Consider the following 12,894-nt stretch of genomic DNA (forward strand, 5'->3'; position numbering starts at 1 on the left):
AGAACAAGCTCCTTAATAGGTAAAGAACCTTAAACAGAAGTGGATTACTGAATACCCAGCTAATGCACAAACATCATTAATATTAATTAGGTATCAGGATTTCTTGACATATCCTTCACGAACTACCACTAAACCCCAGCCCCGAAAACCTCTTTACAATGGGCAAACCTCATCACAAACAAGCAGTTGCTTAACTGAGCTTACACAAGGGCCAACTCTTCAGTGAGATCAAGTTCCAGATATTCATCTTCAGATTGACCTTCCAGATTCTTAAATTTGCATGCACTTCATAATAAGATCTCTTCAGAAGGTAGCAACCATGTGAATAAGCCATGTTTTTAAAATTATTAATGGGAAGAGAGTATTACTGGTGAGGTCAGCATTTATCACCCATCCCGAATTGACCAGTTAAGAGTTAAACATATTACTGTGGGTCTGGAAACAGATAGGCCAGACCAGGTAAGGAAGGCAGATTTCCTTCCCTAAAATGACATTAATGAATCAGATGGGTCTTCACACCGACAATGGCTACATGGTCACCATGAGAGCAGATATTTATTGAATTCAAATTTCACCATCTGCCATAGTGGGATTTGAACTCATGCCCCCGAAATATTAGCCTGGAGGTCTGAATTACCCGTTCACTAACACTAGCACTACACCACTATTTCCCTCATGATTATCAATTTAACAAAGGATTTTAAGTTTGGTTACTACTTTTGCTATTAAATGCACCATCACAAGCCACATGCTTGACCTGATGTGTCCATTTCATGCTCCTAGGCAAAGAACTAGTGGATATTTTAACATTAAAACATTTTAAAATCTCAAATCCTGTTTTGGATATGCAACAAACTTCTCATTGCTTTCTCATACAAGGTCTCACATATGTCACGGATAATGCTCCCCTGAGACACTCATCTCTGACCAGGGATAACAGCACAAAATTGATCCATCCACTGTGCACTTTGTTTATTTGCAGACACACTGCCAACATTGTGCTTTGCAATACAATAGCATTTATTAAAAACATTTGATAATCTACATCATGTACAAAAGTGTAGTATTGAGTAGGCAACTACAGAAGTAGTCAAAATGTAGAATACCAATTTTTCTGACATTTTCAATACTGAAGAAATTCTCAATATTATAGATGCAAGATCATTGCTATTTTTCAAATAATTCCTTTTTCATGTTATTTATCTGTACATCCCACTTTAATTTGTGCTGTTAATCTATCATGCAATAGGAGGGAAACTTGTAAATCCCTCACACTAGCCATATGAAACTCACTCCACCATCTAATTAGAAATTTAAAGCCAGTCCAACAACAGTAAGAGTGCAAGTGTAGACTGGCAACTGCCAGTGCAGCAATGCCCTTGTGTGACAATATCTTGCGTATCATTCAACTTGTATTTTGAATGAATCATAGTGGAAATTACTGGTTCAAGTGTAGAATGCGTCATTACATCCAATCAAATGGGAGACTCGGGTGAACCCCTTTTGCACTGTATAAAACCCAAATGCCTTTAAAGATTAGAAGGAACCGAGCTGATTAAACTCGGTCCTTGATAGCATGTAGACTTCAACAGTTAAACTGGACCCAGGCTAATGACTGGGCAAAGAGACTCATGTCAAATAGAGCACAACTTCTCTGTCCTTGATATCACTAATTGTTATGCTCTGCAACAAAATGGGCAAACCTCATCACAAACAAGCAGTTGTTCAACTGAGCTTATACAAGGGCCAACTCCTAAGTGAGATCAAGTTCCAGATATTCACCTTCAGATTGACTTTCCAGATTCTTCAATTTGCATGCACTTCATAACAAGATCTGTTCGGAAGGTAGCAACCATGTGAATAAGCCATGTTTATTTTTAATGACCTACCCCAGTTTCTATGTACATCAGGCACCATTATTTGCTGCCTGTGATGGAGTCAAATGAATATAATGGACTGTGTCTTCTTAGTGTATGCACTCAAACCAGCCTGCACTAGTGTTCTGTAGAGTTTCATATAATGTGATGGTAAGCCACATAAGCTGTCTTCCAGGATACAGACAACTGTAAGATCCAAATTCAATGATAAAACAGATAATCTTCAGAAAACACGAGTGGGTAAACTGAAATCATATTTGAACACATACAGGATATGATCAGCAATAACGTAAAGACACAGAATACATCTGCCTCATTCTCTGTTGGGATAATGAACTTTAAAGTCAGTATTTAGGAATATTAAGCAATTTTAAATCATTCCAAAAACATTAACTGTTCAAATCATGTGAGAAATATCTCAGTTTCAATGGACAGCTTAGCTTAGCAATCCAGTTCTGCTTAGCCACTGATTTGGCGGTAATAATGTTTGTGACTTATTCAGTCAGCTTACTTAATGTAGGTTTGATTTCAGGAACTTCTGGAAATCTGTCTGGTCTTCTCTTTCTCTAAGCAAGATTTTGTTGTTAAGAAGCCTTAATGTTACTGTAGATTAAAGTAATGTTGATGATCTACCATGAATTTTTTGGGCTCTTTGAAATAAATTGATTGCTCAACCTGGATGCTCATGTAGCCTAACAATCTTTAGAATAAACACTGAATAATTATAGCCATGTGCTTGATTTATAAAAGTGAAAAGATATAAATTGGTAGTTGACAAAATAGTGTCAAGTAGTCAATAGTTAGGTACTAGTACAATGAACTTGCAGCAATACATTCAAACTTATGGGCCAAGTATTATTACAATAACTAACATTCTTTTTGCCTGCCTACCAATGACAACTGCACAAAGTCTACTTCATTAATTAGCACCTCTGACATTTATCAATCAGCTTTAAAACCAAGCCTGTCAGACCTCTGGGAAGTCTGAAGCCAGCCAGCAGAAAATGCACAAGAACCACCCAGAACAATCTGCTCAATTTCACATGAAGCTGTGCACATGTACCTACATCCTACCACACTTGAAAGAATAGCGACACGCACCCATTGCCTCAAAACAACTAAAATCAATTATTTGCCCTCAAGTTGTTACTGTAAGGCTATATATTCAAGTGTAATAAAATTTGATTCTTGCAGTGTTTCATAACGCCAGAGGCCAATATGCATTTATGTGAACCAAAGCAGTTATATTTATTAAAAATGTATTTAAGACTCATCATAAAAACGTTCATGAATTCAGTAATTAACAGTACTGTTAACGTACCAGTAATCAATCGTAGCTGTATAGCATGTTCATTCATCTTTTATTGAAGTTACAGGAGTTTGTAGAAATTTACTATGAGCAATGAATATGGCCAAACATCGTTTTGGAGGGAGAGATGAGAAGGGGAATGGGTTAGGGGCTATCAACCTAAGATCTGTATTTTTAAATAAGCGAAGTACCTATAAGGATGACAATATATTCCTGGTTACAACTGTCCTCTAATGGTCAAATCTGAAAGATTAACATTCGGTAAACATTCTAATGTATTTCCCTTATATCAGTGATTTATCCGTTTCTCATCAGTGTATACATGAACAATTTGTTTCAAACATACCATGTAGTGGTTATGTCACAATCGAAAAATAAAAGCACAAAAAAGTTTACACTCTTTTACAGGTAAATAAAAGATCATATTGATTTAAACAGTTTTACCTTTAAGGGCATAGCATAGTTCAATTTTATTACCTATTACATAATTAGCTTCTTACATACAAATATTGACAAAGTTTGGCTTGTGCTCCAAAGCCGAGTCTTTCAAGTCCACGCAATGCAGATCATAATTTGACATCATTAGGGGAGTGGTCTCTGCTGCTGCTGGGCTTTTCTTCGCCCTCTGATATAGGTTCTGTTTCACCCGTTGCAGCATCTTCAGTTTTCTCCACTGTCTCATCACACTCCGGCTCAAGACCCTCCGGGCAGGGAAGCTTCAGCAACTCTTCACGTAGCTGAGCAGTATGGCGCTGAAAGATAATTAGATAGCACTTAGCATGCGATGTCTGTTTAGTGGGTTTTACATTCATTCTACACCATTCTTCTCATAAAAACTAAATGTTTAATATAATTCTGAAACCGTACTGACAAAATGAGGACAGCTCGGTCAAAAATGTAGCCCATTCCCCTTCTTCGTTTGAAAGAAGCAGAAGTCTAAGTAAAGATCAGTATTGATCATAATCAGAGTTAAAAATCACACAACACCAGGTTATAGTCCAACAGGTTTAATTGGAAGCACACTAGCTTTCGGAGCGACGCTCCTTCATCAGGTGAAGGAGCATCCTCTGAAAGCTAGTGTGCTTCCAATTAAACCTGTTGGACTATAGCCAGGTGTTGTGTGATTTTAAACTTTGTACACCCCAGTCCAACACCGGCATCTCCGAATCATGATCATAATCAGGATTACAACGACAATGTGGAATACTATGAAACCAATTGGAGAGAATTTATGTTGCATTATAGATATGCATCAGTTGTCTCCTGTTGCTAAACCAACTTGCCAATTTTGTAAAATTCTACAATTCTTTTAAAAAAATCAATCCATCAGTTCCCTTGCCACTCAAGCTACAATCCTCCTCCTTCGCCTGTCCTATCAGTTCACAATACTGCTCTTCACCATGAAACCCCTCACTACAGGTTCACGTTGCCTCCCTGCTCTTATTATGTTTACTTTCCTATCCTATCCTTACCCAATGCCAATTACACTTCCCTGATTTCTTCTATTCCTAGTTCACCCAGACAATTTTTATTCACAAATCTCTAAAGTTGCAGCTTAGCGAGCACAATTAATTTTTAGTGTTACATTTTTATTGTTGAAGCTGTATACTGTGTGAACAATCAGAAGTGTTACAGGACAGATGCTGTGATGATTAGTACCTGCTGAATCAAGTGAACAGCCTCAGAATTAAATGTGCAATATGTCTTATCCTACACCCAGCACCATCAAATAATGCAAACCTTGACCAATTTCCCATCACCGTTCCCAAATCGACTTGACAATATTGTCATAGCATTAAGGACTGCAAAGTAGGACCCCAGCACTGATCTCGGTGGAACTCCATTCACTACATCTAAGGATGCAGCTACTCAAAAAAAAAAGGCTCCATTCATCCTTACTCTTCTATTAGCCAGCCATATCCTTTATCCATATGTGGTGAAAGGGTTAAAATTGTGTCCCAATACATGTGTGAATCTAACCGAAAATGGAAGGTGTCGCTTAGTCCCGTGTGAATCTTATTACACACCTTCCCGTGTGAATCTTCTTAAAACATTTTGGCGTAGTCGGCAGGATCAATCGCAATTGAGGAAAGATTTTGATACAGAACAATGTTTTGGAAAAAGGCTAAGAAACCAGAGGAACAAACTGTGGAGGTCCCGACCGTCCCGGGATGGCATGGACCGTGGCATGGCGTGGCAGTTTGTTTGAGAAATGGTGGGGGGCGACCGGAGAACTGGGAGGCCGAGGGCGTAGGAACCCCAGGGTCGCTGCTGTCCACCCTTGAGAGGATCCCAGTCCTGCCGAAGAACCCCTTGCCTGGGGTACAGCGGAGGATGTGGGCCTGTGCGGCGGCTTGTAGACAACAGTCAGACAAGCGCCAAAAAGCTGAAGCAGAATTAGCCCTCCTGAAACATGAGCAGGGACTCAGTTCGGGAGATGCCTCTATGTTGAGGCAGGAAATTATGAAGTTAAAAGCTGAATTGACAGCATTAACTGAACTAGCAGGACGAACTATTATGTATCTGTCTGCTAAGAAACGGAAAGAGAAAAGGAAGGTCCCTCGAACCCCGGACCCAGTACAAGTACGGGCGTTTGTAGCCCAGTTAAATAACGGGGATCGGTGGGATATCGATCATTGGGATGGGAACATTTGGGGAGATTCAGATGATCAGTACGAAGAGGACCTACCCGTACTCCAAGCTAAACCAGTGGTTAGGAGAAAGCAGGTTCAGAGACGTCTCCCAGTGCAACGGGAGGTAATGTTAGATGAGGAAGGAAACCCTATACGGAATGAACAAGGGGAGGCAATTATGCATGAATTACCGCGGGCTCAGCCTCCTGCAGAATTCTCTGAATTAACGGAAGATTTCACTACCGATGAGGTGCTGTTTATCACCCAGAAAACCCGACGTAATCCTGGGGAGCCGTTAGAGCTATGGCTAATTCGGCTCCTCGAGGAAGGGGGGCAACAAGTGCAGGTAGACTATCAGGATGCTCCCAAGTTTGGTGGATTAGCAAAGGATGCTGCCATAGACCTGGGGTACCGCAGACAAGCCAAGGATATGGTAATAGATCGCAGTATGGGGACCTTATTTGGGATGTATGCCAGGGCAGTGGCCGAACAGTATCCCTTCCCGTCCGATTGGCCCCCCTTGGAAGGAACTTGGACAACAATTAAGGAAGGGGTTCAGAGGCTAACCCGTTTGTGTGTGCGGGATGCCCTGTTGCTGGGAGTGCTGGACGAGGTAGATAACACAAATGTTAGTAGACAGACTAGAGACCACCTAGTGAAGACTGCCCCCCCCCATTATAAACCACTGTTATTAACCATAATGTTGAGTGGACGGGGAGAAACCCTAGGAGATGCCCGTAGTATGATGAGGGAGATGGGTGGTGTGGGGGATTGGGGACCCACAACCCGTGCTTCTCAGGGGGGCACGGAGGGGCGTCGCCCTGAGGCTCGGGCAGGGGGAAAAGTAAACCCTAATCAAGGAAGTAACCAAGGCCCCTCACGGCGTGCTTTGTGGCAAGCTTTGATACGGGCGCAGGTCCCAGCATCGGAGATTGATGGCCTACCTACACCGGAATTAAAAGACTTATGCAGACGAAAGGGACTGAAGGTGTCCCGGGTAGAGACGGAGTCCCGACCCACTATGGAAGACCTAGTGGAATTACTAACACAAAAATGTCAGACACGGGGTCCGGTTGTTAATGAGCCTCGAAGGGGTAGAACTTCCACTTCCCAGCGGTGGGAATCCTCGGAGGACGAGGAGGAGGAGGAGGTACGGCCTCCCCTCCGAGAGTGTTATAAAGTGGATAGGCGTGGCCGGAAACCTAGTAAGAAAGGCAAGAACAAAGAAGGGCGAGGCAAACGTCTTTACCCAGTGCTGTCTGGGGAAGATGAATGGGAGGAACAATAGGAATCGGGCCAAGCCCCAAGGGTTTGCCCACGAACGAGCCAATGGTCAGCAGACGACATTCGACCTCATGTATCATTGACTATCTATTGGCGCAAATCCGTCCAAACCGTTATGGCTCTAGTGGACACAGGGGCGGAGGCCACCTTAATCTATGGGACGCCCCATAAGTTTAAAGGAACCCCAGTCACGCTGGTTGGGCTGGGAGGTAATCTGATTGAAGGAAAAACAGTACAATTGCCCCTAAAGATAGGTACAATGCCCATTAAAACTTATTCAATTATCATTACACCAGTTAGAGAATGGATCCTGGGAATGGACATTCTGGCCGGTATAACACTTCATCTCCAACAAGGGAAGTTTGAATTTGGAATCACGAAAATGGCTTTGCGCTGTAGGACGGTGTTAGTGGGAAAGGTTAAAATGGACCCCTTCCCCATCCCGATCGCCGATCGCGTAATAAGTCTTAGACAGTATAGGATTCCCGGCGGACATAAAGAAATATCCGCCACAATTAAGGATTATTTGGAAGCAGGAGTGCTTAGGACATGCACCACGGCGTGGAATAACCCCTTATGGCCCGTACATAAAGCCGATGGGTCATGGCGGATGACGGTAGATTATCGGCAACTAAACCGTCACACTCCGGCCTTGACGGCAGCGGTCCCGGATGCCGTCACTAGTATAGGACGAATCCAACATCATCCAGGGGTGTGGTACGGAGTAATTGATTTGGCTAATGCCTTCTTCACAATTCCTATTCCCGAAGATAGGCAGGAACAGTTCGCATTCACTTGGGAGGGGAGACAATTCACGTTCACGCGATTGCCCCAAGGATATCTGCATAGCCCTACTATCTGCCACCGGATAGTTGCAGAACACTTGGCTGCCTTTAAAGTGCCTGACGAAGTGATGATCTCGCACTATATTGACGATATGATGATACAGGGGACAAGTCAGAAGCAGGTTCAGGAATTGCTGGACCAACTGGTTCAACATATGCGAGGATATGGGTGGGAGATCAACCCAGCCAAAATCCAGGGTCCCTCACAAACGGTAAAATTCTTAGGAATCGTGTGGAACAAGGGGGAAAGGGAAATCACTGCGAAAGCTAAAAATAAGATTCAGGTCTTTGCCGTCCCTCACACCCAGAAGGACGTGCAGCAATTTATTGGGTTATTCGGATTCTGGAGACAGCATATTCCCCATTTAGGACAAATTTTAAAACCTTTGTATCGAGTTACGAGGAAAAAGGCAGCGTTCGAATGGACGGAGGTCCATCAAACTGCATTTGAAATGGCCAAGCAAGCGATACAGCAAGCTGTATCCTTGGGAAAGATACAGTCAGGACCTGTAGAACTGCAAGTCTCAGCACAGGGGGATTATGCCAATTGGAGCTTATGGCAAAAACAGGGAAGAACCCGTAAGCCATTGGGATTTTGGTCCCGAAAATTACCCCCGGCAGGGGAACGGTATACCCCCTTTGAGAAACAGTTATTAGCATGCTACTGGGGCTTGGTGGAAACCGAAGCCCTGACCATTGGACATGAAGTGATCATGAGAACAGCTATCCCTATTCTTCCGTGGGTACTTAGTGACCCCACTACCCACCGAATAGGAACTGCCCAAGAGAGCAGCATCATTAAATGGAAATGGTATGTGTCGGAGAGAGTGCGGACTGGACAGAAAGGAGTGTCAGTCCTACATGAGCAAGTGGCGGAGGCCCCTGAGGAAGGGGAAAAACGGTTTGAGGTGATTGAATACAAGGAATCACCCGTTAAGATGGGAAAACGGTATGATGAACTGACCCCGGATGAACAAGCCACGGCTTGGTTCGTAGATGGGTCAGCCCAATGGAAAGCGGGACAGCGTAGATGGAAAGCTGCCGCCTTTAACCCAAAACAAGGCACTACCCTAGAAGAATTAGGGGAGGGAAAAAGTAGTCAGTGGGCAGAATTAAAAGCAGTGCATATGGTAGTCATGCAAGCAGGGGTCATGGGAGTTTGTTTGTTCTCTGACTCGTGGTCAGTGGTTAACGGCATGACACAATGGATGCCAACTTGGCAGGCCAATCAGTGGATGATCCAGAATAGGGAAGTATGGGGTAAACAGTTATGGGAAGATATATGGGAGAAAGCTCAATACCTGGTCATATACATCACCCACGTAGATGCCCATACATCTCGAAATGATGTGGAAGCTCTACATAACCGATATGTGGATGGTATCGTCTGAACCATGATTGTGCAAAGGGGCACCTCAGTGGACCTAGCTAGATGGGCACACCTTAAGGCTGGGCACTGGGGAGTGCAAGGAACCTTGCAATGGGCTCGAGACCGAGGAATAGATCTTATGGTAGATGATGTTAAGACTGCAGTAAACCAGTGTGAGCAGTGTCAACATCAGCGGCAGGGAGTGCCCCAACACATGATGGGACATATCCATCGGGGGGATGGTCCGGGACAGAGCTGGCAAATGGACTTTGTGGGTCCCTTACCCTCCTCACAAGGATGTAACCACATATGTACAGCTGTGGACACTATGTCTGGGGTTTTGGTAGCCCATCCCTGTCGTCACAACAATCAACAGGCTACCTTGCGATGTTTAGATTTGATTGAACAATTTTATGGATTGCCCATACAGGTCCAGAGTGACAATGGCTCCCATTTCACAGGAAGGGTGGTAAAGCAGTGGTGTCACGATAACCACGTGGAATGGGTTTATCATGTACCCTATCACCCACAAGCTGCGGGACTTATAGAACGAATGAATGGGCTTCTGAAGTCCTCACTACGAAAAGCAGGAGGTTGCAATGACTTAACAGGTTGGAAGAAGCAACTAATTCAGGTGGTGAAACAAATTAATAACCGCCCATTAGGAAATGGGGTAACACCCTTGAATAGGATGATACGAGTATGTGATACCCCAAAGACTCAGCCTATTAAAATGTGGAAATTCGCTGAGGAAGCTGATATTCCCGTAAGGGCCACGCCGGCTTCGGCTGGACTGGACCTACGAGCACTAACTGCCCAGACTTTGATCCAACAGAAACCTACGGTGATTAAGACCGGATTAGGATTGATTTGTCCCCCTGGAACCTATGGGCATATCCTCCCGCGGTCGGGACTGTCACTAAAGGGGATTGATGTGATGGCAGGCGTAATTGACGCGGACTACCAAGGGGAGTTGGGGGTGGTCCTGGTCACCATCACTGCTGAACCTTACGTGATACAGAAGGGGGACAGAATAGCGCAATTGGTCATTAAGCCATGTAACCTTACAACGGTGGAAGAGACGGGAGCTCCCGTTACGGTTACTGAGCGTGGGACGGGGGGATTTGGGTCTACTGACACTAAGGGGGCCAAGGTATGGGTGCGCCAGACGACCGGCCCCCCCAGGCCGGCCGAAATCATAGCACAGGGGAAGGACAGTCTGGTCACCATTATGTACCCCGGGGACCCGACCTGGGCAAACGTCCCGGCGAACCAGTGCTACTTACGTGAGACCTAAATAATGTTGTAATTGCTATGCACCCGCAGGCTGGCCCTCCGCCTTGAACATGGGGTGGTCATGGGGATTGCGACTCCTATTGGCGATGTTCGCGATCGGATGGCCACTCCAGGGCATCGGTATCACGGCCTGGACGCTGGTACCGGTCGCCCGCCATGAGGTGCGGTGGGAGGCCAGTAGCCAGCGACGGACGCAGGACAATTTTACATGTGAACCCGGTCAGCAGTGCGTTGTTCTGACTCTCACCAGCGACTGTCAATTGTACACGTGTGCACAGTGCTACATGTGCCGGGATGGGGAAAAATATGACATATCGTTCATACCGCCTAATTGCACCCTGGTGGTAAATGCCCAAGTCAAGACGTGTTTGTGGGACCGACGCACCCAGACATGCGGGACAACGGGGACTCATTGGAGCGTCACAGCTCGGGGGGAAGATCTGTGGCTGCGCAATGCCACCGATATTCGGAATCGTCATCGATTCATGTGGTTAATAATGGTACTGCCCTCGACGAACGCCCCGTCTGAGGCGTTATTAAACCCCACGCGGGGCGGGCCAGCACCGAAGAGGGGTGCCACGGGGGGCGTGCGGTCGCATCGAACACAGTTGGCCCCTATTATGTCAACTTGTCAACAGATGGCCCGGGCGGTACTGCACACTGATGTTCATTGGCGGGTACAGTTGCCCCTCATACCCGAGTGTCATACCAAGAGGCGGCGACGAGCGTGGTACGACACCCTGCTGGGAGGCGCAGGAACTGTTATGGGTATCTCGAATGCCATTGACTCTGAGGTAACCCGTACTAAATTATCTAACACGGGACAGGCCACCTCACAAGGACTACATACTATTGGAAGGTGGATGCCATCCGTAATGATGACTCAAGGAGAGACAGCTGAAATAATGATACGATCTCTGCAATGGGAACTGGATGTCTGGGGTGCCACTCAGGAACTGTTTGAGAACATTACGGCTCAGTTAAATTGGACTGCCTGTCATATTCAAATGTTGCATGCTCAAATACAGAAAGAACGCTTTTTGCGTGTGGTAACATCCCCCAATGTACAAGCGTGGAGGGGAATATGGAATGTATCTGAGAAATTGTGGATGATAACCCATCCAGAACGAACATGGTGTAACGCAACTATGTGTAACGGATACTTTGTTACCATGAATGTAACCCACACTGTTACGGTCTGTCGATATTATGTATTACCAGTGATTACATCTTCTGGATATTATTTTCTGAAGACAAGGGGACAGTGGTTTAGCCCAGATACCAATATTACCTATGATCTGTCCGCTTGTGAACAGACTGATCAGGGGAAAACTTGCCTACTGATGGACAGGTATCGGGACCCTTGCTTGACTAAGGGAACGGCCCTGTGCGAATGGACTGTTGAAACTCCAAGGGACATGATGTGGCAGATTGGGCCACACATGCTCTGTGTGGCTACCAATAATCCACATCCTATGCTTCCCTCAGCACCGTTCTCGGGATGCCTCTCAAATGTCTATCAGTGGCACTGGCAGAATCAGACCTATCTGTTGACCACTTATAGCAGTGCTCGCCACTTTACCAAGGTGCAGTGGAAAGTGCTGATGAATCCTTGGAACATTTCCCTGGATCGGTTTAAGCGAGCATTGGACCGATCCGAGGAGCTTAAGCAGATATTACGAAAGCATCAAACCAATGTCACCAAGGTTACGGTGTCTACCTTTATACATGGACAGGAGGTAGTACATGCTGCCCGTGTAGTGGACGTGGAGTCAGCTCATCATTGGTGGGACATATTGAGTGGTATGTCCTCCACTGCGGGGACATTCCTGTTCCCACCCTTGTCGATCCTGGTAGCGGTCCTGGTGATTTTAACATGCTGTAATGTCCTGACTTGCTTGTATATTTGGCGTGTACGTAGGCGCTTGTTAGAAAGAATACATATGGGCATAATGTAACACATGTATTGGGCCAAGCAGTGGAATGTGGTGTGTCCCAATACATGTGTGCTCATAATGTAACACATGTATTGGGCCAAGCAGTGGAATGTGGTGTAAAATTATGTCCCAATACATGTGTGAATCATAATGTAACACATGTATTGGGCCAAGCAGTGGAATGTGGTGAAAGGGTTAAAATTGTGTCCCAATACATGTGTGAATCTAACCGAAAATGGAAGGTGTCGCTTAGTCCCGTGTGAATCTTATTACACACCTTCCCGTGTGAATCTTCTTATCTGTATGTGACCAGAATGGAAAGTGTTTTTCAGCCTTGCTCTGCT

The 12,894-nt window shown here is 45.1% G+C and overlaps 1 protein-coding gene across 5 annotated transcripts in view; it reads right to left on the bottom strand.

The window, feature by feature from the left end:
• Nucleotides 1-957: 957 nt before the first annotated feature.
• Nucleotides 958-12,894, bottom strand: part of birc6 (baculoviral IAP repeat containing 6) — a 256,819-nt gene continuing 244,882 nt past the window's right edge. For all 5 annotated transcript variants that reach the window (XM_043695518.2, XM_043695521.2, XM_043695519.2 and 2 more), the window contains one exon: nucleotides 958-3,938. In XM_043695518.2, the coding sequence (XP_043551453.2) occupies nucleotides 3,753-3,938 (186 nt within the window). In that variant the 3' untranslated portion in view covers nucleotides 958-3,752. The remainder of the gene's footprint in view (nucleotides 3,939-12,894) is intronic.

The sequence above is a fragment of the Chiloscyllium plagiosum genome, unplaced genomic scaffold (genome assembly GCF_037043375.1).
Source record: "Chiloscyllium plagiosum isolate Xiang-an unplaced genomic scaffold, Cpla_swu_hap1 HiC_scaffold_10, whole genome shotgun sequence".
Classification (NCBI taxonomy): domain Eukaryota; kingdom Metazoa; phylum Chordata; class Chondrichthyes; order Orectolobiformes; family Hemiscylliidae; genus Chiloscyllium; species Chiloscyllium plagiosum.